General features: G+C 43.7%; 1 protein-coding gene across 11 annotated transcripts in view; it reads right to left on the reverse strand.

Moving 5' to 3' along the window:
- Positions 1–552: 552 nt before the first annotated feature.
- FHL1 (four and a half LIM domains 1) overlaps positions 553–23,036 on the reverse strand; it is a 63,816-nt gene continuing 41,332 nt past the window's right edge. For 3 of the 11 annotated variants that reach the window (XM_021669376.2, XM_021669377.2, XM_064360922.1), the window contains 6 exons: positions 5,337–5,518; positions 4,730–4,904; positions 3,960–4,129; positions 3,281–3,467; positions 2,463–2,662; positions 553–2,042 (listed from right to left, as the gene is read on the reverse strand). In XM_021669376.2, the coding sequence (XP_021525051.1) occupies positions 1,959–2,042; positions 2,463–2,662; positions 3,281–3,467; positions 3,960–4,129; positions 4,730–4,904; positions 5,337–5,492 (972 nt within the window). In that variant the 5' untranslated portion in view covers positions 5,493–5,518 and the 3' untranslated portion in view covers positions 553–1,958. Of the gene's footprint in view, positions 2,043–2,462; positions 2,663–3,280; positions 3,468–3,959; positions 4,130–4,729; positions 4,905–5,336; positions 5,519–6,973; positions 7,130–7,534; positions 7,959–14,468; positions 14,579–23,036 lie in introns of those variants that run through there. The other 8 variants (XM_021669379.2, XM_064360934.1, XM_064360939.1 and 5 more) reach the window with 6 other exon arrangements.

The raw sequence follows: 23,036 nt of genomic DNA on the forward strand, positions 1-23,036 counted from the left end.
GTGCCAGGCCAACCCCTGCCTCTGCCCACAGCATCCCTGCGTGTTCCCCCTAATTGAAGTGCATGGGCCCAAAGGGACAGCCTCCTCAGTGAGCCATGCCCACAAGCAGCAGCAAGGATCTCATTCGGCTGTCAAGTGGAGGGAGCTGTGGTTGAGATGGTCATGTTCAACCTGGACCTTGGGCTCCAGAGGGCACAAAGGGAAAGGCACAGCAAAGCAGCACCCAAAAGACAGGGACTGAGATGGTTTCTCAGCACCATGCTTAATTGGGGGACTCAGGGATTCCCTCCCTAAACCCTTGGCCAAATCAAACCAAGTCATCCTTTTTTGGGGATATGAAAATCTGGGAAATACCATTTTAGGTCAGAGTGTTTTTTTTTTTTTTAACTCAATTAAATGTGGTATTTACAGGTTTGTTTGTAATTCCTATGTTCTGTACAACTGCACTGAACTGAGTATATCCTGGAAGGAAAAGAAGTCATTTGGGTTTCTGGGTCAGGAGTATCACCTTAGAGTGATTCCACCCAGCAGAATGAAAAGACAGGAGGCAGGTTATTCATATGCTGCTTTATTTCTGTAAGGATACACTGAAACGCTAGATGATAATAGCTAATGACAGAATGTAGAAATGAGGCATCAGCTTCTCTAACCACTCCTACAAGAATGTCAGTATGTATTGTCATTACATGTTTACTTTTGATATTGTCTCATTATACTATGTCATATAATAATGTAGAATACAGTTAAGTAGGTGATCCTGCATTTCAGGTAAAGCAGTAGATAGAAATCCAGATTTCCTCTTGAGCATAAGTCCTAGGAATCACAAGAGAAGGGACTTTATAGTCCTCATTAACACAGGGACACAGAGCAGACAACTACTACGTTACAAGGGATTCCACTCATCACCGTTGGGAAATGTCATATCCATGTTGATGACAGCCCTGGCGCCTGCTCAACTCCCCCTCTAGAGTTTGGCGGTTACTTCTGTAGGATGAATTTCAACACTGCAGGAACATCTGAGGGGGGCTAAAATATTTTCATGCAACGTTTCCAAACCCATAAACTATTTTACTATCAATTAAAAACAAAAAAAAAATAATTAAAAGCAATAAAAAGGACAGCAGGGTTAGTTTTGTTAAGCTTCCAGAAGTATCTGTGGTGACGATGTTGCTCTGAAACAGGCTCGTTTTCTCAGGTCTGCCTACACTTCCCAAATCACCTGCATGTTCCATGCTTTAAAGTAGGAACGCTCAGAAACATGCCACACGGGGAAACCGAACGTTAGTATGGGGATAGGTGAGTTTAGAATCACAGCTAAGTTCAAATGTTAATTTTCTGGAAATTCTTGTTAGTCATTTGAAAGCACAAAAGAACAGAAGGAAGGGCAGAGTTCTGATGAGGAAGTTAAACCATGCATGTCAGTAAGTTCTTTTCCTGCTCACAGAAGAGGGTGAGCAGTGAGTCGGAGCGGCCGCTCCGGCTCTGGCATGTCGTGTGTCTATACACGGTGGGTCCCAGCTGAGGCGTGAGAGGCAGCTCAGTGGGTGCTTTATCTCATATGCTTCTTGCTTACATCACTAAGTGGCTAAATGATTAGCACTTTTCTGCTCTATGAGAAACATGCAGAAGAGTCAATCTACCTAAGTTTTTTTTTTTAATTGCAGCTGGACAGAAATTCACTTTGCTGCAGGGTTGCTTTTTTGCTAAATGCTAATATGATCACGGTGTGCCCTTATTTGAGTAATACTGTAAAATGGGAGAAAGACGGAAGGAGAACTTTAAAGAGGGGAAAGACGACTCTTCCCCTATTGATGGTAGAGGGCAGAAAGTAAGGACACAAAGAACAAGATTCGAATGCCATTTTACAGGACAGGAGCCCCTGTCAATTTACAGCTTTTTGGCACAGTCGGGACAATACACTTGCTCCTCGTGGAAAACAAAGCGCTTGTTGGCCAGATTCACGGAGCATTTTTTGCAGTGGAAGCAGTAGTCGTGCCAGGATTGTCCTTCATAGGCCACCACACTGGAGCCTTTACCAAACCCTGGGAAAAAAACAAAAGAAGACAAGAAAAACAGCTGAATGAATACAGGTAAAGAAGCCACGATTCAGAGAGATAAAATGACGACCTGCCCCACTCACAGACCGACAAGCACCGCAAGAGCCAGTGTCTGCCTGGCTCCCAGACCCCCTCCTCCACTCCATCGTGCACAGTCCCCCACGCCGCCATTGTCCCCCATGCCGCCGCAACCCTGCTATGGCTCTCCAGGACCTGAGAAGAAGCCGGAGCCCAGCCAAGGGCTTCCCTGATGTAAAGACCCCACGTTCCCATGCCACCGCGCTATTGCCCTGTGACTCGCACCGACCTCCCAGCATAACCAGTTTCTTTGATTTAGGTCAGGGCCATGGCATCAAAGTGGCCACCAGGAGGCAAACTTGGGCTGTTCGTGGGGTGTGCACTTACCGGGCCTCGAGGAGCTGCTAAGCTTCGATTTTTTCTATAAAGAACCACCACCCACGAGGGACAAGTCCTCTCTCCACCCGGATGCCTGCCCCGGAGGTTGGCGCTGGGAAACAGGGTGAGAGGCAAGCGTTTCCCGTGGCACACTGGGGGCTTCCTAGCTTTAGAGACTGGGTGGCTCACTCTTGACACAGTCCTTTTCCCTGAGGATGGCAAAAGTCTTCTCAAATGTACATTTCAAGGCTCCCCGGGGAGATGGGAAAATTGGAGGCAAGGGAAAGGGCCCAGGGCACGTGGATCGCGGCCGCGAGATGAGGAATGAAGTGATTAGCTTTGCTGATCGCAAAAACAAATGAACAGAAAACCGAAAAAAAAAAAAAAACCCTGCCAACAGGCACCTCTGAACTAGCCTTCAGCTACGGGGTGTTACAATCCCGGGTTATCACTCTTCGGCCTCCCCTCCCACTTCCCCTACCCTTCTCCACCCTACCCCACCCCCCTTCTTTCTACCCTCCTCCCGCCCCTCCCCCCAGAATCCCCCTGCAACGTAGCAGTGCCTGCCGGTGGTGGCCGGCAGGTCTCAGGCTTGTGAACTCTCCACATTGTTAGTCAGCAGTAGTCAGGAAGTGTTCTGTATTGCAAAGCCTAACCTGGCCTGGGGACGAATCCAAACTCTTGTGGGACCTTTGGGATGACAATAGCGGGGGGAGAAGGGCATTCTCTGGGGGCCTTTGTGGATGAAACCGACGACAGGAAAATGAGAGATGGTTACCATGCGCAAAACCTAGCCTGGCAGACTTAGCAAGGACTCTTTAGCCTACCAGTGATGGGGTTCTTGCATCCAGCACACTTCTTGGCCACAAAGTTCTTGTAGCAATCCACGCAGTAATACTGGTCCTCCACAGCGGTGAAACGCTGCCCAGCCAGCTTCTTAGAGCAGGTAACACACACAAAGCAATCGGCATGCCAGGGCTGATCCTGGTAAGTGATTCCTCCAGATGTGATGGCCTAGACCAGGGAGTGTAGCACCGGATTCAGATTCAACAACCATTTTGTTGAATGCCTACTGTGTGCCAGGCACCGTGCTGGGCGCTTTGGTATACAATATCTCATTTAATCTCCACAGCAGCCATGGGAGGCAGGGGCCATTATTATCCCCAGTTTACAGATGAAGACACCAAGACTCGGAGAAGGCGAGCCCCTATGTGAGGTTGCACAGCCCCTAAGTGGTAGAGGCAGGCCTCTAGAGTCAGGGCTGCCCGGCTCAGCATGCCGTATGGGCCACCCGCACCACGGGGCTGAGCATGCGTACCGACAGCCGACTTGGCTGCGGCACTGCTTTCTAATCCATGGTCTCCTCATCTGTAAAATGGGAATAATAATTCCTACGTCACAGGACTGTCGTGAGGATGGAATGGGATAGTGTGTGTGGAAGTGCTCTGCAAACCGTCAAACACTTCTGGAAACAGCGGTCAATGCCGAACTCCCTTGAAAGCATACCTTGTTGCACTTCACGCAGTGCTTGGCAAACTTGGTCTCATGGCAAGTCACGCAGTAGAAGTCCTCCCCTTTAGGGAAGAAGCTTCCAGTCCCGATGACTTGCTTGCAGTTACTGCAGGTGAAGCAGTCTTTGTGCCAGACGGTCCCCTTGTACTCCACGTTTTGATCTCCTGCAGGAGGAAGCAATTGGATGGCCCCACTGACAGGCTCTGCAGGGGGCTGCATCCACTCAGCTCCCCTCCCCAGACCCCTAGAGGTGAGGGGATGCAGGCCCTGCAGTTACTGGCCTCACACTTCCAACTAACCTACCTGTGCTCTAATTGTGCTTGTGCCAACCCGGGATTTCTGTCATGGGCGGTGACCCCAGCATTATTATTTTAGGATCCGATGCCTGAATCCCCCATGCCCCCACCTCTATACCCTGCGTGCACTTAGACGTTACATGAGGGACTGACTGGCCCACAATGACACCCTGAGGAAGAAGCATGCTTTCATCACTTACTACCCCCAAATGAGAAAGCGCTACATACTGTTCACTTCATTCTCTTGCCACAGGCTGTTCTCGCCAGTGTTCTTTAGTCTCCGAGTGTGTGCGTGTGTGCGAGCATATATGTGTACGCATATATACGTGTATGTATATGTGTACATATATATGCTAAGATCTCAAAGCAGCTCAGAGCAACGTTAGCCCCACCGTGACAAGCAAGCCCTCATCACATCTGCCCTTAGGGCCTCCTCCCTGGGAACCCGGGGTGGGAAGGGGGCAGTACCTGCCACAATGGCCTTGAAGCACCCCTTGCACCTGGGGGAGTCCTCCCGAGTGGTGCACTTGTTGCACAGGATCTTGTTGTCCTTGGCCACGAAGGTCTCATTGGCCAAGGGGTGAAGGCACTTGGCACAGCGGAAGCAGGTGTCATGCCAGAAGCGGTTCTTGTAGTGCACCTCCTGGAAACCAAGCAGACAGGGGGCCGCCGTGAGGGGTGCTGGGGGTGGTGGCAGGAGCCCACCTATAAGGCGGATTTCCCCGGGACTGACCACTGAGGTGACACAGTCCCTTACACCTGGGACGGCCCCACAGTGACAGTTCTTATGAGTAACAGCAGGGACGCTGAGATGAGGATAAAAATCTCACAATTCTTAAAATGTTTAGAATGCAATCAAAAGAGCTGGCAAGGTCCTTGGCACCCATCCAGTCGAGCCCCACATTAAACAGCTCAGGCCACTGTGGCCTGGGGAGTGGAGGAGGCTTCCTCGAGACCTCAAGGCGGCTACAGTGATGCCGGGAAATCCTCACAGCCAGACACTGCTGCCATGGTTGTGGGGAAAGGACACTCTGAAGCCCAGCCCAGCCCATTGGTACATGGGGACGCCCGTTACCTTAGAGTCTGCACCGATGGGCTTGCGGCATTCCACGCAGGTGTTGGCACAGAACTTATCAAAGCACTTCAGGCAGCAGTGGTGGCCATCCTTTTGCACATACTTCTTCCCCTGCAAGGGGTCCCTGCAGTAGTGGCAGTCAAACTTCTCCGCCATGGTGCCCACCTTATAGCTGGAGGGACCTGCGGGGGCAAGCAGACAGGACAAATGACCACCAGAAATGCCCCAGCACCCAGAGGCACCTGTGCAATGCTGCCTTGGAGTCCATGGGGTCTGGGGACCAGGACCCAGCTTCGCCTTCAGCACAGCTGACCACCAGGCACCAAGACAACAGATACTTCAACTATGATTCCAGGAACGAAAGTGCCCGTCGGGGCCAGAAGGCTGATGGCCAGTGACTCCCTGGGGAGATGGTAGAGGCCCCTGTTCGGATATACCACTGTGCTGATTCACAAAGGACACGGAGGAGGACAAGTGGATCAGAGCCATGTTGGCCGAGTCACCAGGCAGGGGACAGGATGCTGGGAGGTGCGGCCGGGTAATGCTATTGTGCTATTGAGCAGTGACCCGATGGAGTGGAGAGGTGTGATAGGGCAGGCGGGTGAGAAGCAGTTGTTTTACACAAAGTAAGAGTGTGGGGCAGAGGCTCAAAGGGGTGCAGGAAAGCAGGGGCCCCGCCTGTAGGCAGCAGCTTCTCTGAGCCCACCACGTTGTCATCAAGAAGCCTCTCCACCCGCTTTTGGCTCTTCCTCCTTCACTTTTTAGAGAGGGTAGTATCCTCTGGAGGCCTCCCGTTCCTCCTATCTATAAAAGTCTATTCATCAGAATAGAAACTGACAGCTCATTCTGTACCACAGCAGGCACCTAAGCAATCCTTGTTAATTTGTTTAAAATGTTTAAATTGGCTTGAAATCTAGGAGAAAAGTGTTACATTCCTGAATAGATCCTAAAGAGGTTTGTCCAAGACAGTTTACCGACTTTTGAGGCCAGAGCAATATAGCAAGAGAGAACTTACGCACATGGCATTGTCAATTGGTACAGGCGAGTTTGGCAACCGTGAATTATCTGTTATAGTCATGGGTGGCTTTGTGAGCAAAATCCAATACCCGCTTGATTCAAGCAAGTGAGGATCAATATGCTCATAGAAGTGTAGCCAGTATTATCATTTGGGATACGTGCTGTTTTAAAAATTATAATCTTAAAATAGAGTCTGGAAAAAATTATTCCAAGAATCCCTTCCACTCCCTCCGTGTGAACAAACCCTCTTCCCTCCCTGGTGTCCTCCCCAGCTGCGGCCCTAGACAACACGCCTGCAATCCCAAGCATTGCTAAGGCACTCTGCGACTCCCTTTGGCAAGGCATTTCCTATAGAACTCTGCCACCAAAAAAGGTACCAAATGTGAGTTTCTATTAGCTCTCAACTTCTTTAAACATATGCTAATTTGTTCCTCTCCCCCTGAAAAAGAAATTTACACGGGTAAATAGATAACAATTATTTCATTTGCACAGAAAACACACAAGAATTGAGGCTATTTTCTAAAACTATCCACAAACATGGTTATTGTGCTAGCAAACATCCAGTGTAATTTAGAGAGAAAGAATGAGAGAAAAGAAATGAGCAGTTGCCTGGTACTCACCGCAGCTCTTCCACTGACTGAACAGCCCCAAACTCTCACTTTGGGTTCCATTCCCAGGTTTTTTTATACAAACACATGTCCAAGTTATTTGGATCCTGTTGCCATAAGCAACCAAATAGCAGAGAGTGAGCTAAGGAAACCACACCCTGTGTCTGAGAAGCCGCCTGGGCAAAGGCTATTGAACTCTCACTCAGAACCAAGCCTCCAAACAAGGGAAATCAGGCCACTGGACGAGCCACAGGGCCTTCTGCCTCCTGCTAACACATAAACAAACCCCCCTCATCTCTAAGGAGCTGGCAGATGAAGCAGATGAATGACATTCTTGTGCAAGGACAGTTGCTTAGAACAGTTGTGTCACAATTAAGAGACTTAGCAAGTCCAGAGAATGATTCTTTCTTGCACTTTTCTCTAAAAAGCAAACTGGGATGTTCCTTTATATAATGGGTTAGAAACAAAAACCAGAGACACAATGGACGCAGGGCCTATCTCTTTGAACTATGTACTGTTTAGGCAAAGCAGCTCTTAAACTGCTTTTAGCCTCCGTGTCTATAGAGAAAGTACCTGTCACAGTGAGAACATATGGAAAATCACTCCTTGATCCATTCTTGCTGGTCTTTCCCAAGTCACACAGAAGGCTCGTCTTAGCTTTGCCATACTGATATTGTGCCCTCAACAAAGACTTGCTTTCTTGTTAAGGACTGAGTTGAGAAACCAAATAAAATCTCCAGTAACAGCCAGTGGTAATAAATTAAATTATCAGCTGCTTCTAAATCCCATTTGGCAGGAAAACAGAATTTGTAAGATTAGACACTACTGGCTTCGTGCACGGCTAGTAACCGTGGCTGGTTTAGCCTTTCTGAGACTATCTTCTGGACCATACTCGAAAATCCCTCATTCTCTCTTACCAAGGTCTGTATTTAGTATACAACAGTGAACCTACTCGCTTTAGTATCACTTGCTTTTGATACCTTTATAAGCAGAAATGGATTCCAAATATTTCTGTTAAAGTACTATATAAAGTTCCACCTAAGGTGAGTCAAACCTCTTAGTATTTGAGTCCTAGCTTTATGGTAAAAATACAGGTTAATTTGTGTCATACAGAAGAAAAAAAACACTAAAAAACACAGTGAATGCCATTTAGAAGTTGAGGTTTTGAAGAGAAGGAAAATTGCATTATGGTTCACAGTACCTGAGAGATCTTTCCTGCCATGTCTTTCACACATGAAAACCACAGACTTTCAGAACTTTTTTATTACCAATGTAAGTTCTTCATCATTTAGTCTCATAGTTCTAGAACATGACTTGCTCAGAGTTCTAAGCATCCAGATGATAAAGTAATCCATGGCTCACCCGCGAAGATAGAAATAACAAAGGGTGTTGAAAACGTCAGACAATGAAGTCACTAGCCACTGTATAATTCCTATAGTACACGGTCTTAAACCAAGCAAAAGGAAAATTAAATGAAACAACCCCAAGTTAATAGTATCCATAAGAAGAGATTCATCTAATGGTATTTTTGAATCCTAGCTGTAGGCAAGACTTTTTCACTCTCTAGTATGAAAACTCCAGGGTCACCTTACACCTTCCATTCCCCACCACTGTATGCTTAAACCTACAGTCTGTATCCAGATGGAGAAACATTTCAAAGGGCATATTCTTTTCGAATTGATTTCTACAATTCACTTGAGTCCTTTTACTGCGTGTGGAAACAATTAGTGAAGATAAAACAGGCACTTCTAGGAATGCTGGATTTGTTGTCTAATAAGTAAACAGGCTAGAAATAAAGTATGTTCACAATGTCTATGTCAAATTCTTGAACTTTAGTACTTGTTTTGCCATAAATCAAGTGGAACTCTGGGCAACCTGAATTAGCTTATGTCATGTAGTTCTAACTTCATGATTATTTGTTACGAAAAGATTTCACACCCTCATGCATGCAGTGTGCTCAGGATGAAGTTGGAGGAGATACTTACTGATCATACCACAACTTTGTATAAAATATGGATGATGTGCACAAGACCAAAACAACTCTAAAAAGCCAGCTTGTAAATGCCAATGCTGAGACGCACGTGCAAAGATCCTGTGTGGGTTCCCTAAGAGTCTGAGCTACTGTCACGCTTTCACTTCCTGAGGAGAGAAAAGTTTGCACGTTTTTTTCTTTTGTTGGAAATAATGAGAAAATAGGGAAAAATGAAGATGGCATTTTGCTTCTTTTTTTTTTTTTTTTTTTGAGACAGAGTCTCACTCTGTCTCCCAGGCTGGAGCACAGTGGTGTCATCTTGGGTCACTACAACCTCCACCTCCCGGGGTCAAGAAATTCCCCTACTTTAGCCTCCTGAGTAGCTAGGACTATAGGTGCGTGCCACCACACCCGCCTAATTTTTGTTATTTTAGTAGAGACGGGGTTTCCCCACGTAGGCTAGACTAGTCTCAAACTCCTGACCTCAAGTAATCCGCCCGCCTCGGCCTACCAAACTGCTAGAATTGCAGGCGAGAGTCACCACGCCCTGCCACTATTTTACCTCTTCTTTTGGGCTCTCTTTAACCTTACAGAATTACATGTACTTAGGCATTTATCTCTTAGGGAGTAATTTTTTATCCCCTTAGCAATTTCTAAGTACATGAAATGTGAAGGTTTTTAATCTTCCAAAACTTCTAGATATGTCTGCCTTGACCTATTGTTGTTATCTGGGAATGGGCATGTCAGCCATCATTGAAGGAAACATTTGCTACATATCATCACAATGCTTCTTCCCTTACCACCTGTCTTTGTGGACGGCATGACTGTCCTCGGGCAGCTCTTTGACTAATTTTAATGTCTCGGTGTAGCCCTCATCTGTTCATAGTAGGGATGCTAGATTAGGTATTAGACATGAGCACGGCTGGAGAGGGCCCCCCCACTCAACCAGGAATGTCAGGTGGCCATCAGGTGAAGGTTAGGTGGTTGTTAAACTCTCTCTCGCTCTAAAATAATGATTGGTTGCAGCTGGCACCAAGGAACTGCAGTTCCCAATAGACAGAAACACCTGAAACTGGTGATCAGCCACTTCCCCATAAGATCTCGAGAGCTGGGTGAGTGGGCTGAAGCATGAGCACTAAGAGGCAAAATGGTGGCGTTCAACTGGTATAGGACCTACCTCTGGGAATGTTCCACTGCTAAGGGAAATACCGCTTAAGGTAAGCATGCGTACAACTTCAATAAACACTGCGCATGCGGCCCTTCCCAAGAGATGGCAGGCCACTGGGCATGCGGACAGCCCACCCCAATGAAAGAATCAGAAGAGAAGTAATATAACCCCTTTTATATGCCAACATATAAAAGCCCAGGTCAAAGATCAAACCATGCACTTGAATCTCTCAATTAGCCTGCTTGGTCATCTTCCAAGTGTACTTTACTTTCATTCCTGCTCTAATTTTTTGTTTTTTAATCGGAGTCTTACTCTGTTACCCAGGCTGGAGTGCAATGGCGCTCTCTGTTCACTGCAACTTCCACCTCCCAGGTTCAAGCGATTCTCCTGCCTCAGCCTCCCAAGTAGCTGGGATTACAGACATATGCCACCACGCCTGGCTAATTTTTATATTTTCAGTAGAGACAGGGTTTCACCATGTTGAACAGGCTGGTCTCCAACTCCTGACTTCAAGTGATCCGCACACTTCAGCCTCCCAAAGTGCTAGGATTACAAGCGTATGCCACCACACCCAGCCTCCTGCTCTAAAACTTTTTAATAAACTTTCACTTCTGCTCTAAACTTGCCTTGGCCTCTCCCTCTGCCTTGTTCTTCCTTGAGGAGGCAAGAGCTTAGGTTGCTGCAGACCCACACAGATTCCCCGCTGCTAACATACTTCAGTGCTGAGTGACTTGGATATGTTCCTAGTGCTAACAAGTGGTTTCTCTATCACAAAAAGTTCTGCCCATACACGAGGAGCCCCAGTACTTAACCCAGGGCCTTATATACAGGAATCACTCAGTATATGCCTGTTGATTGGCAGATGGAGATAAATTACCACAACCATGTTTCTAAAACTTCGGTATGTGGATGGTCACTAAAAGTGGTTTCTGATGCAATTATCTGAGCCTCTATTTTGTCCATACCAAGCCTATTTTAGAGCCACAGTGATTTCCTTTCTGTAAGGACTTCTCTTCGTTCTTGGGCCAATTCTCCTCTGCTTTCATGGACTTATGAACCTAATGCAATATGACATGCTATTTCCTGATTTTAAAAATCATCTATGACCTGTAAGGTGCTGAAGTCTAATCTACACCTTAGGGTCACATGAATGTCCCCTAATTTTCTAAGACAGAAAAAGCATCATTTTTAAATAATTTAATTTAAAAAATTGATTTAAAAGTTTTACAAACTTAGAATGCAGTTATAAATGTGGCTGGGTGATAAAATTTTAGATATTTATTCCAAAAGGGTAGCCTGACTTTCTATGCCTGCTTCAAAAGACACATCATTTTTCACTTAATAAACAAGCTTCCTTTTTCAGAACATTCCTGAACTACATCCAACATGCTGAGAGGTGCCTAAATAAACCTCAGTATCTTAATTAAAACTTCTGGCTTTCAATTTAATCATGTACACATAAGAATAATATAACATTATGACTTTTTCTCTTTTTTACTATAAACCTCTCATTAGAGGAGATTTGGATTTAATAAATCTTGCTTGTGTTTTTACATGTATTTTCTCATGTATTTCCTCATGTATTTCTTCCTTGTGTTCATTTTCTCCCACATGCCCAAGTAGCTCAAACTATGAATATTTAAGGAGAAAGTGAGTAGGTAGCATTTTTCTATGTGCTTTCCCTGAAGGGTGTAATGTACAGTGTAAACAATAAACAACCCAAATGGAAAAAAAACCAGGTTATTTCAGATCTGTTCATCACTAAATCCAACATACCAGTACATTAGTGACTCCACACATAAACACTGGCATCTACAGAAAGGGTATAATGCTTTCCTCAGAACATTCAACAAATGGAGCGAAGCCTTAGCCGATGAATAAGACACTTGTGTAGCAGACATGCTAAGGCACCTGGAGGTGTCGTCAGACATTTGGGAATAAGAACCTAAGTAGCTGCAATGAGATGGAGCTCATGAGTCATGGCTGAAAAGTAGTCTTTCATACAATTTCATACAAAAATCAGAAAGTGTTTTTTCCTTTCAAAATAGAACGTGTACAGAATGATTCAATGTTATTAGCAACTTCGCTGGTATGCTACATTTAGAAAAAAAAAACAAATCTTTTTGGGGTCACTGATACATAACTAACGCCATTTTAGATTATATTGGGTGTCAGGAGGGCTCAATACAGATTATTAAAAGAAAAATTATGTGCCACTGAACTTCTCGCAGGCCAGATTCGATTCTAGCACCATTTTGTCTGTCTGAAGGTTTTTCATAATGTTGCACAGATTATGTACAACACATCCCCTCTTTCATACGGGAAAAAAGCATCTCTGACCCGGCAGCAAAACAGCATGAGTCTTTAGTTTCTCCAGCTGTGGTGAAGCAGTAGGCAGACATTTGGTGGTCCTTAAAAGTACAAAATGTTCAGTTTCACCCTCACCCAAATCTTCTGAATTTTAAGAAGCCAATCCAGTTTGATTACTCTCCTCTCACCCTACCCTCCCATTTTCCATCCCTGCCCCAAGAAAAGACGGGCAGGCTTGTGTAGCCCACTGAGCAGTGGCTGGTGAAGGGCATCGACGGCTGTGTAATACAGCAAGTGACCTGATTCCCCGCCACACCCCAATCCTAGTTTTGACTTGAAAGGCCAAAGGGTAAAGAAATTAAATCTACGTAATTCTGCAGACTTAAAGTCTTCAATGTCAACAGTATACATTTTTTTGTCCCTGAAATGTCCTCTCAGTATATGGACAGTCACTAAAAGTGGATTTTGATCCAATTATCCTAGCTTCTATTTTGCCTGTACTGAGCCCATTTCAGGGCAACAGTGATTTTCTATGATGACGTCTCTCTCTCATGGACTGATTCTTCTCTGCTTTCATGAACCTATGAACCTGATGCAATACAAAATACTATTTCCTGATTTCAAAAATCATCTAAAAGGTGTAAATAATTGGTCTCATTTAGCCACAGTTATTATAGCCTCCAGACTTACATACACAAGAATGACATAAGAATTTGTTGCAATTTAAAACCCAAGATTGGGTAAGCTGTAAATATGTCACCTTTTTAAGTTTCTGTCACTATTCTGTCACTTAATTAGTAAATAAAATGAAGAGTTACTCTACCAGGTAACATGCATTTAAGGTTCATCAGGACAACTAGTACAGCTGATAGTTTGCTTACACACAGAGAATGTGTATCTTGGCTGATAACCACAATCTCAAGCATTTGGTACCATGTTTGTGAAACAGTTCCCGAGGGTTGGAAAAAAAAGCACAACTTTTGAACACTTGGGAACAGGGAAGACATTGCATATTAATTCATTAAGGTAGGGAATTCCATTGCAGCATATTTACTTTAAAACCCCAAAAAGAAATTTCCATTGTTCAAATATTGACAGGCAATGAGTTTTAAAAATGATTTTTCCACCATGGCATGTGTATACCTATGTAACAAACCTGTACATTCTACACATGTAACCCAGAACTTAAAGTATAATAATAATTAAAAAAATATTTTTTCAATAAAACCATAGATAATGACTTTGTCTCTTAATCTGAAAGCTGGGAAACAGGACGAAATGCCTTCTTTATACCCAACTGCCTGACTTTACCAGCTCCAAGAAAGGGAACCGTTACTTAGGCAGTGGGCCACAGGGCCACAGCCACCCTCCTGGCTTCAAGGACTGGGCTTTTGTCCCCTCAGCCCCTAATTCATAGATTTCTTGTCAATGGCCAAAAGGCTTCCTTAATTGTAAGGTTACAAAACCAGAAGAAAATGCTCATGACCAAAGGAGTCCAAAATGTGCCTTTTTCTGCTAAAAACAATAACATATTTATCATATCAAAAGGACCATAGCTGTTACTTTGGGAAGATTTAAAACATTGTCAGAAAAAGGGAAGATATGTTAGGTCATTGTGGACTTTCTTAGTGACAAATGTTCCTCCTTCCAGTTCCATATTCGATATACCTTCTTCAAACACCTTAGATTTAAAGCGCTGTCAAGATGAAGAATTCTATCTTAGAAAAAAGAAAACCAAAAATTCCTAAGCAGAAAAACCTTTCCTCACATGATCTCTTATAGTTTCATGAGATGTCCTGAAAAAGGTAAAATATAGTGGTAACATGTTTATATACATCTTTTTTTAAAAAGCCACTCAAACTGTTAATTGTACTTGAACAATATTTTGCTTTGAAATAGCATGAAATGCAAAGGCGAAACAAAGACAAGCTATAATTTATTTACTATTCAGACAAGACTAAAATCATTTCATCAAAAACCATCTTTTAGCCAAATGATGGATTCACTGCCCTAACAAAACTGTGCTCAATATAAGATAAAGAGCATTAATTTTTTACCTGAGTGTCTATGGGAAGCCATGGCTCAGAGACCAATTTCAGGAGCAGCACCTAGACCCGTCTTCCCTCAACCCCAGCTGATAGGGCTGTGGCTCATTTGTGAACATACATTTAAGGGGAAGCAGCTAACACAAAAATAACCAAGAGCAGATGTCCCACCCCTCCCCAGAGATCACAACCTTAATCCCACTAGAAAATTCTTAACCATTTTAGGTGATCCAAGGGAGAAGAATAGGACCCAGTAAAAATACCAAACGCTACATATAAATACCTGCGGGGCTACTCAGCATCCAAATTAGCTCCAGAGCCAGAGAGGCCACATAGAAAGTCATCCCTGTACCGGAATAAAATTTGGACTCGGCTCTGGCATAGCTTAACACTGAGCCAACCTTATTAATCCACTTTATATGCCTCAAGGGCTTGCATTTAGCCCTATAAATAATACATTTTTGTGCTGTTAATGATAAAAGTAACTCTAAAAGATAGACTTATGTTACCAGTGTAATTCAAGGAGATTAGACTCTATGAATATAGAGATTAAGGGGATTATAGATGTTGTCACTCTACATCCTCCTTGGTATGTTCCAGAGATCAGCAGACTACCGTACCAGAAAGGGGAGCGATTCTAATCACCCCACCTCCTTAACGGCAGGCCGCACAGAACAAGATGGGAAGACTACGTTATCCCCACCACAGATACAATGAAGACGTTTTGTCTCGCAAACTCAACCTCTTGCTTTTCAACGTCAGGGACAATAAAAGGAAAAATATGAATGAAAATAAAGACATCAACCTAACATGTTGTAACAGCTGAACAGGCCATCAGATGGCTGGAGGCTGGTCATTAGGAGCATGCTCTAGGAAAAGAAAGCCCCTAAGTGCCTCCAGGATCTTCTCCCAAATTCTTCTCTGGCCTTACCTTCAGCCCTCTTTCCCTCACTCCTGCCTCACTGGCCTTCTCACGGAGGGCACAGGGGCCCTCATGGTTGTTCCTTTCACCACTTCAAGTCTGCTGGTATTGCACTGATTTCTCTCATTGTTGTCTGATCTCCTGCTCTGCTCCATGAAGGCAGGGATTTAGTAGTGAAGCCCACTGCAGTGGCCCCAGAGCCTAGAACACTGTCCAGCTCCCAGGAGAGCCTCCAATAACGATTCCTTGAAAGAATGAACTAAATAACTAAAAAGTCCATCAAACCGCGAAAACATAGTCTCACCTGCAATCCTGAAAGTGCTTTTGGCCACTCAACTTCAAGGCAGGCAGCTGACCTTCACGCTGGTACACCTTTATAGCCACTGTCTTGTTGAACAGTGCATGTCACTGGTTTTGACCCTATTCACACATCTCCCCTACCAGACTGAGGGCCAGGGCAGTGTTTTGCTTCTCTTCATGTTCCTACAGCACAGAGTAGGTGAGCAGTAAATGTTCCCTGAATAAATCAATGAATGAGTTTCCCAATTCCTATGATCTTCAAACATTTAAGGAAAAGTTATTCTAAAAGGTAGCTGACATCAGTAACTCTCATTTAGCTAGAAAATGATACAATAAAAGCCAGGTTGTTACAAGCAAATTTATTACATGTTGGGGAAAAAAATAAGCCTGGGAAAAGAAGAGACGCTACACTGTGCTCTCGCTCCATGCCTTTCTAGTCTCTTTCTTATCCAGCCTGATTAAATTATGGTGGGGACATTAGCCAGTTGTAACACCACCACGCCCCTAAAATAAACTGAAACTTTTCACCTAGAGAAAATTCTCTTACTTTATTAGATGATTAACCTTAATGAACCCTGAATTTTTTATTTTAGTACGGTATATTTTTAGGAAGAGCCCATGTATGTTGAAATGCCTCTCTTGCAGTGCTTGGTGTGCCAAATACTTTCCTTCAGGAAGTCAATTCCTGTCTCAAGCCATGCATTAGTTGGTGTCTTCTTTTAGCAAGTATGGTAGTTCTTTAGGTTTCTGATCATTTTGAAAAGTGACAACAGAATATGGACAGACAGCCTTATGAAGGTATCAAAAAACAAATCTGTTTTGCCTAAAATAAAAGAGAAAATTCAAATACAAGAGAATCACTTTTTGACCATCATGAATTAGTCAACTATGACCAGCCAGCATGGGCTGGGAGCTTAGCCCTGCAACAGAATTTATTCCAGTTATTTCCATTTTCATCAACAGGTAACTCTGCCTTCCTAAAAACTTCAGGAAGCGTGACAACTGCCTGCTTGCTCTGACATCTGGCCCTACTGCAGATGTCCTCAAGGCACAAAATTAGACCTTCCACAAAACCAAAACAGAAAAGGCCCCTTGAACGATTAAAAACAATTTCTTAGGAAGACTAGTTGGCAACTTTGTCCTGTCTTGGATCAGTGGTTCGGAACCCTTGCTGGTTATTTCACAGGTACCTGGAGTCACGGTTTTCATTGGCATCTGAGTCACTCTTGTTACACATTAACAGTATGGTGCTTAATAATGTCCTTAAGAATCACTGTACTGTTTACAAAGCACCTTTATATACTACTAGTCGAGTTGGCTGGTGTTTGGTGAGCAACTCTCTTTGGTGTATGATGGTTACATTTCAGGCATTCTAGTCTCATACTCTAGCAATATCAGGACAATTTTTTTCAGTGAGTGCTAGGCATCAAACTCCCTAAGCTTCCCTTCCATGTGATCCTCTGCGAATCACTTACTTCAGCGTTTATCTACACATCCTTATGTTCCTACTATCTACAGATGCATTATGACCTATTGTTGGGTTCACCTATAGATAATGCCACCCCAGCCATTATTTTATTGTATATGACAAGCACTTATTGAACAGATGCCCTACTATGTGGTGCAAGATATTTTGCTGGTCACAAAGAATAAAATACAATCCTTACTTTCAAGTGTAACAAGATAAATATACAAATGACCACCATGTAAGGCAGAGCTTGACAAATATTACAAGAAAGATATAAAGTGTTACTGAGATTTATCACAGGGAGAGATTACATCTGGTTTGGGGATCAAAAAGACTTGATGGATGTTATGGCATTTGACCTGGTCCCTGAAAAATGATTAAGACTTTGACATGGAGAGAAGGGGGAGGGAGTGTTCTAAGAAAAAGGTACCACGTCAGCTAAGATATGAGAAAAACATAGGGCATGTTCAAGAAGCAGGATGCAGCTGGGGTGGTTGGGGTGTGACAGAAGCACAGGATAAGGAAGTAGTGGAACCTAAAGCTAGAGAGGAGAGAAAGCCACACCCGGAGGACCTTTCTGCAACTGGTGCAAGGGATGAATGAGATAGAGTCACGTAAGCAGTGATAAGAAGAGCAGATCTCGACCAGGGATGGTGGCTCACGCCTGTAATACCAGCACTTTGAGAGGCAGAGGTGGGCAGATCACTTGCGGTCAGAAGTTTGAGACCAGCCTGGCCAACATGGTAAAACCCTACCTCTACTGAAAATATAAAAATTAGCTGGGAGTGGTGGCACATGCCTGTAATCTCAGCTACTCAGGAGGCTGAGACAGGAGAATAGCTTGAACCTGTGAGTAAAGATCATGCCATTGTACTCCAGCCCGGGCAACAAGAACGAAAGGAAGGGAGGGAGGGAGGGAGGGAGGGAAGGAAGGAAGGAAGGAAGGAAGGAAGGAAGGCAGGCAGGCAGGCAGGCAGGCAGGAAGGCAGGCAGGCAGGCAGGCGGGCAGATCTCAGAGGAAGAGAGGAGGCAGGGAGACAGCACAGGGTATTCTCCAGTGAGATGCAAGGTAAGACTGAAAGAATGAGGGGCAGGGCAATGGGCATGGAAAGGAAAGACTAGATGTAAGGGACACTGTGGGACAGGGTTGCAAGGACTGAAAGAAGGGGAAGGAGCCAAGGTTCTCTCTGAGGTTGTGACTCTGGGTGATTGGGAAAATAATGGGGAATATGGGAGGCAGAGCTGGTGTAGGGAAGAGTGGCACTTTTATTAGACTTCACAATGAGCTTCTTCTGAGATGTCAATAATGAACCCCCTTTAATGGGATACCAGTTATCAAGGAGCAAGAGAGAACAGTAAGATTACAGTAGAATCACGTTTGTGGGATTTCTCAGGCTGCAATCTAATCCCAGCCTCTCTACCTCAGAAACACCACTGGGAGGATCAAACTTCAAAAGTTCAAAGTGGTGCAACCGAAGAGTCAAACATGGCAAATTCAGTGACCCACTTGGCCCACATTTCAGTAGTTTCTCATTCACAGCTTGACTTGTGGTCACCCTTATCCCTTTACTAGATTTTTCTTGTCCTGAAGAAATTTCCAAATGGTTAAAAACTTATTCAGACAATGACTAGCCATTAGTCATGGCCAGGGGCAAGAGGCTGATAACAAACTGTAATGGAGTCTTTGTGGATTTATCAGTGATTTCATATCCATTTTTTAAACCTTACTCTACTTTTCCTCATGCCTACTACTAATAAATTAATATACTGCAAGGTTTTTTTCTGAATATAATTTTGTCAGGCTACTTAATTCCTCTGCCAACAATTTATCCTGAGTGAGTCCAACTGCAAGATTAAAGCAACTAGTCATGCACTATGATATGATGTGATTCAATGTTGAGCTCTCCGGAGTATTTCTTGTCCTATGTACTCTTGCCAGAAAAAAGCCCAGGACAGCTTCAGCCATCTCATGTTCCTGTCAATCTTTAAGGTGGGAAGAGTACTTTTTCCTACTGACAAGTCCAATCTGCAAAGTCACTGCTTAAATGTCATAATTCATGGCATACCTGTCAGAGACTAAAATGAAGGAGCACCCCTGGAACCCCAAGAAGGGGGATTTGGTCTTCTAAGATCCAAATGAAAGCAAACCTGAAACTCGACCTCCCCAAAGGGTCTCTGAATCTCAGAGAGAAGGAAAAGGTGACTATGAAAGAAGAAGATCTGTTACAAATGAGATAAGATACATGAAATAAAGGATCTTGTAAACAGCAAATCACCTGGAAAATGCTAATTAACTGAAGACCTGTTCATTTCACAGTTGATCAGGGCTTAGAAGTTCCCTTATAGTATTCACACGGAGATTATGAAGCATGGGCCATGGCCCCATCCTTTGATTTTTGGTAATGTCATGATCAGTAACAGTTTTAAATGTCTCTTGTCCCCAAAGTCTACCCCCTTCCTGTGTTACTACTAGACTTTTACCAAGAGGCAGGAACTATCCCAACCACATCCTATAGATACTTTTATGGGCCTATAACCAGAAATCACTACCAGGAAAACACCAAAAAAATGACTTTCAGAGCATACCTAGGATTATATTTTTCAAAAAATGGAAGTGGCAAAAATAAGTAAAAGAAGAAAATAGAAACCAGAAAATGTTTTAGAAGGAAATATGTAACATAAATACAGATTCTCCAATCAAAGGAAAATGTTCCAAGAAACTGAGAAGCTGGTAAGGATAAATCCTTGTCATATTTTAGATGTTAAAATTCTCTTCCAGTCTATTTCTACCACCTACTTCTGATATATCTGTTTTATTTTCATGTTGCCATGTACCATGACTCAAAACACCCTTTCAATCATGCTAAGTCCTGGCATTCACCAAGCCCACCTTTTATGAACATTTCAAGCCTCTGAAAAATGCTTGAGGGCTAAACATTCCATGACCCTATTCTATAATTTACCCCACTGGTTAATATCCATAACAGGAAAGAAGAGCAAATCAAATAAGTTTCCATCCATACCCTTATTCTTAATGCTGATAACTGAGATCGACTGCCTTGTTCAGGGATGTTATAATCCATGAGCTCTGCTTCCTGGTGTGAAACATCAAGGCTAGTAACATACAATCTGTATTTACCAAAAAACTGTAATTAATACATAAACTTTATTATGCATTGGTGTTTTCAAACCCCAAATAGGAGATAGCCCTAGAATTCAAGGTAAAGGTTGAAAAGACTCATGAGTCGTTCTCTGGGGTTTGGTCGGTAGACCATCTGAACTTAACATGGTGCATGGAAGTGGAAGCGTGAACATAGCAGGAGGAAAGAGACCAAGCTGTGACCTGGATGTCACTCAGGAAGTCTATATTTTGTTAGGCAACAGCATTGTCTATTTTGATAGCAGGGGAAATCCAGATTTCCAGAGGACTGAAAGTACATAAAGTGAAAGCTCACTTGGCTCCCACCTGCCAAGCTTCCCTCAAGGCCATCATTTGACTGCCTGAGCAGTGTCTTGATTCAAATTCCATGCAGGAGTACTTACAGGTGGACAGAGGAGAGTGGTGGCCCCTAGTTATTTGCATCTGAGAGAGCAAACAAATAACTTTCTATGGAAGGAGCTCTTCTGTTGTGCCAGGACAGGCACTGTTTTGTGAAAACTCAGCTGCAAAAGCAGAGTGATCTTGTTGCTGTGTGATCTGCCATTAGGTTACCGCCCTGAATGGCAGCTTGTCTTCCCTGTTTGTCTACCTATGCACGGTGAGGACAGAGTATAGGCTCCTCCACAAGTTGGAGAGGCGTGGCAGACCTGAAGATAAAGTGGGCCAGGTCTGTGGGTGTCTCCAGCTTCATAAAGATCCCATGATAGAGTTGGAAATGGTCTTAGATACCACCTAATCCAATCACTTCATTTTACAGATGGGAAAGCTGAGGCCCAGAGATGGAGAGATGATCTGAGTTAACAGCCACTCCAGGTCTAGAAGCTGGGTGTCTGGGAACTCTACTCATGACAGTGTAAATCTTGGGAATGCTACGTATGGCAAATGGGGTGCATTATGACTTTATATTAATCAACAGAGGTTAATCTGGGTCACACACCCTGAGACTAAGGGACAGTTGTGTGTGTTGATGACACATTTTGCAGATTCTCTCATGCAGCACCGAGAGTCCAGTCAAGTTATCTCAGCCACAGTTACGGTTAATGCTGGAATCTCTGAGCCTACTCTGGTTCAGGAGGCTACCTAATTCATGAATCGTTCTTTGCTCAATTAAACTCTATTAAACTTATAAAAAAATAAAGTTTATGGATAAATTTTGGCTGAGATAACTTGGAAGTGGTAGTTGACACAGAGCCGAGAGAGAGATGGACTAGTCTGGATGGGGAAGCAGAGGCTCTACCTAAAACAGCTGACACTTAATGAACAAGATTGAGTGATTTCAAAGCCCTTGAAGTCAAGCAACAAGTTCAGCATGCCAGGCAGCAAGTACATGAAACAGAATGACAGGAACACGAAGTCCAGAAAGGAGAATGCAAGGAGAGTCTGCAGCTAGAGGAGCAGAAGCCGCCAAAGGACATGTACTTGGAAAGATCACACACCATTCACCTCCCATCCCCACCCTTCTTGCTCATTTCCAATCAGTGTGATAATCAACAAGAACAAACATGGGAAGTATGTACCTAGCTAAGTGTAAATAAGACCAGATTGTCTAAGGTACAGAAAAGAAAACAAGGAGTGATTGTCCTGTTGCTTTCAGTGAAATTCAGATAAAATGGTTTAGACTGGACCATAACTATTTTTGAAGACTTCCCTGAAAGAAATTTAAGGCTTAACTTTATATGAGATTGGCTGAACAATTAACATGGTTAGTTCCAAGACAAATAATAGGAAATTTGCCCTGAGATTATTATCAGTATATCTATTTTATAATGTTTCAAGAGAATATAGTGCAGTGGCTAAGAGCATAGACTGGAGCCAGATTATCGGGATTTGAATCCTGTTTCTACCACTTACTGGTTGTATGACATTGGCAAGTTTCACTTAACTTCTCTGCGACTAAATTTGCCCATCCGTAAAATGGGGATGATAATAGTACCTATGTAAGAGGGTCATTGTGGGAAATAAAGCAGTAAATATTTGTAACATTTAGAACAGTGGCTGGCACACAGTAAGCACTATATATTATTATTAATTCAACTACATGCTAAAAATGTGGCTGGCCCAAGCAGCAGATTCCTACAAATAGAATTTATCAAGTTTACTAATTCACAGGGGATATGTGGAAAAGAGATAAGAGCTCAGGATGTTGGCCAAGAGCCCAGCTGCAAGGACCATGAGCCTGAGAATGTCTAGGGCAGCAGAGAGCAAAACTCAAAGTCCTAGGGACTCAGAGAAATTGGCCTCTAGCAGCTTGACAGCAAAGTGGAGACAGCTGTGGATTCAATACGGGTCAGGAGGGTTTATGAACAAATGATTGAGATCTAGGGAGAACAAATCCCTGCTCTGTTGATCCTCTAATGAAACAAATGCCCAATAGGTCTAAGTCAACCGCCAGTCTTGAGTTAGGGAGGGTCTTCCCTACATCCTCCCTGCCAGGAAAGGGCCCAGTTACCTCAGTGGATGATTAGACCTTTTCTGGCTACAGTCAATAAATTTTCCAACACAACAAATAAGTGTTTGCCTTATGAGCACTAATTCATCAGGTAGGCCACCCTTGGTTCACATCTCTGAGCTTAAGTTGGCCTATAAAGACCAACAATGAAAAGAGGCTACCTATATCCATCAGGCAGCTCCGGCCAGAATGCAGATTAGCTTCATATTATGCAAGTTAATTCTGAATAAATGCCAAGGGCATGGATCTGAAAGACCCTATCTCATCAGCCACTTACAGAA

The sequence above is a fragment of the Aotus nancymaae genome, unplaced genomic scaffold (genome assembly GCF_030222135.1).
Source record: "Aotus nancymaae isolate 86718 unplaced genomic scaffold, 86718_ANA_hifiasm-v0.15.2.pri h1tg000004l, whole genome shotgun sequence".
NCBI lineage: Eukaryota > Metazoa > Chordata > Mammalia > Primates > Aotidae > Aotus > Aotus nancymaae.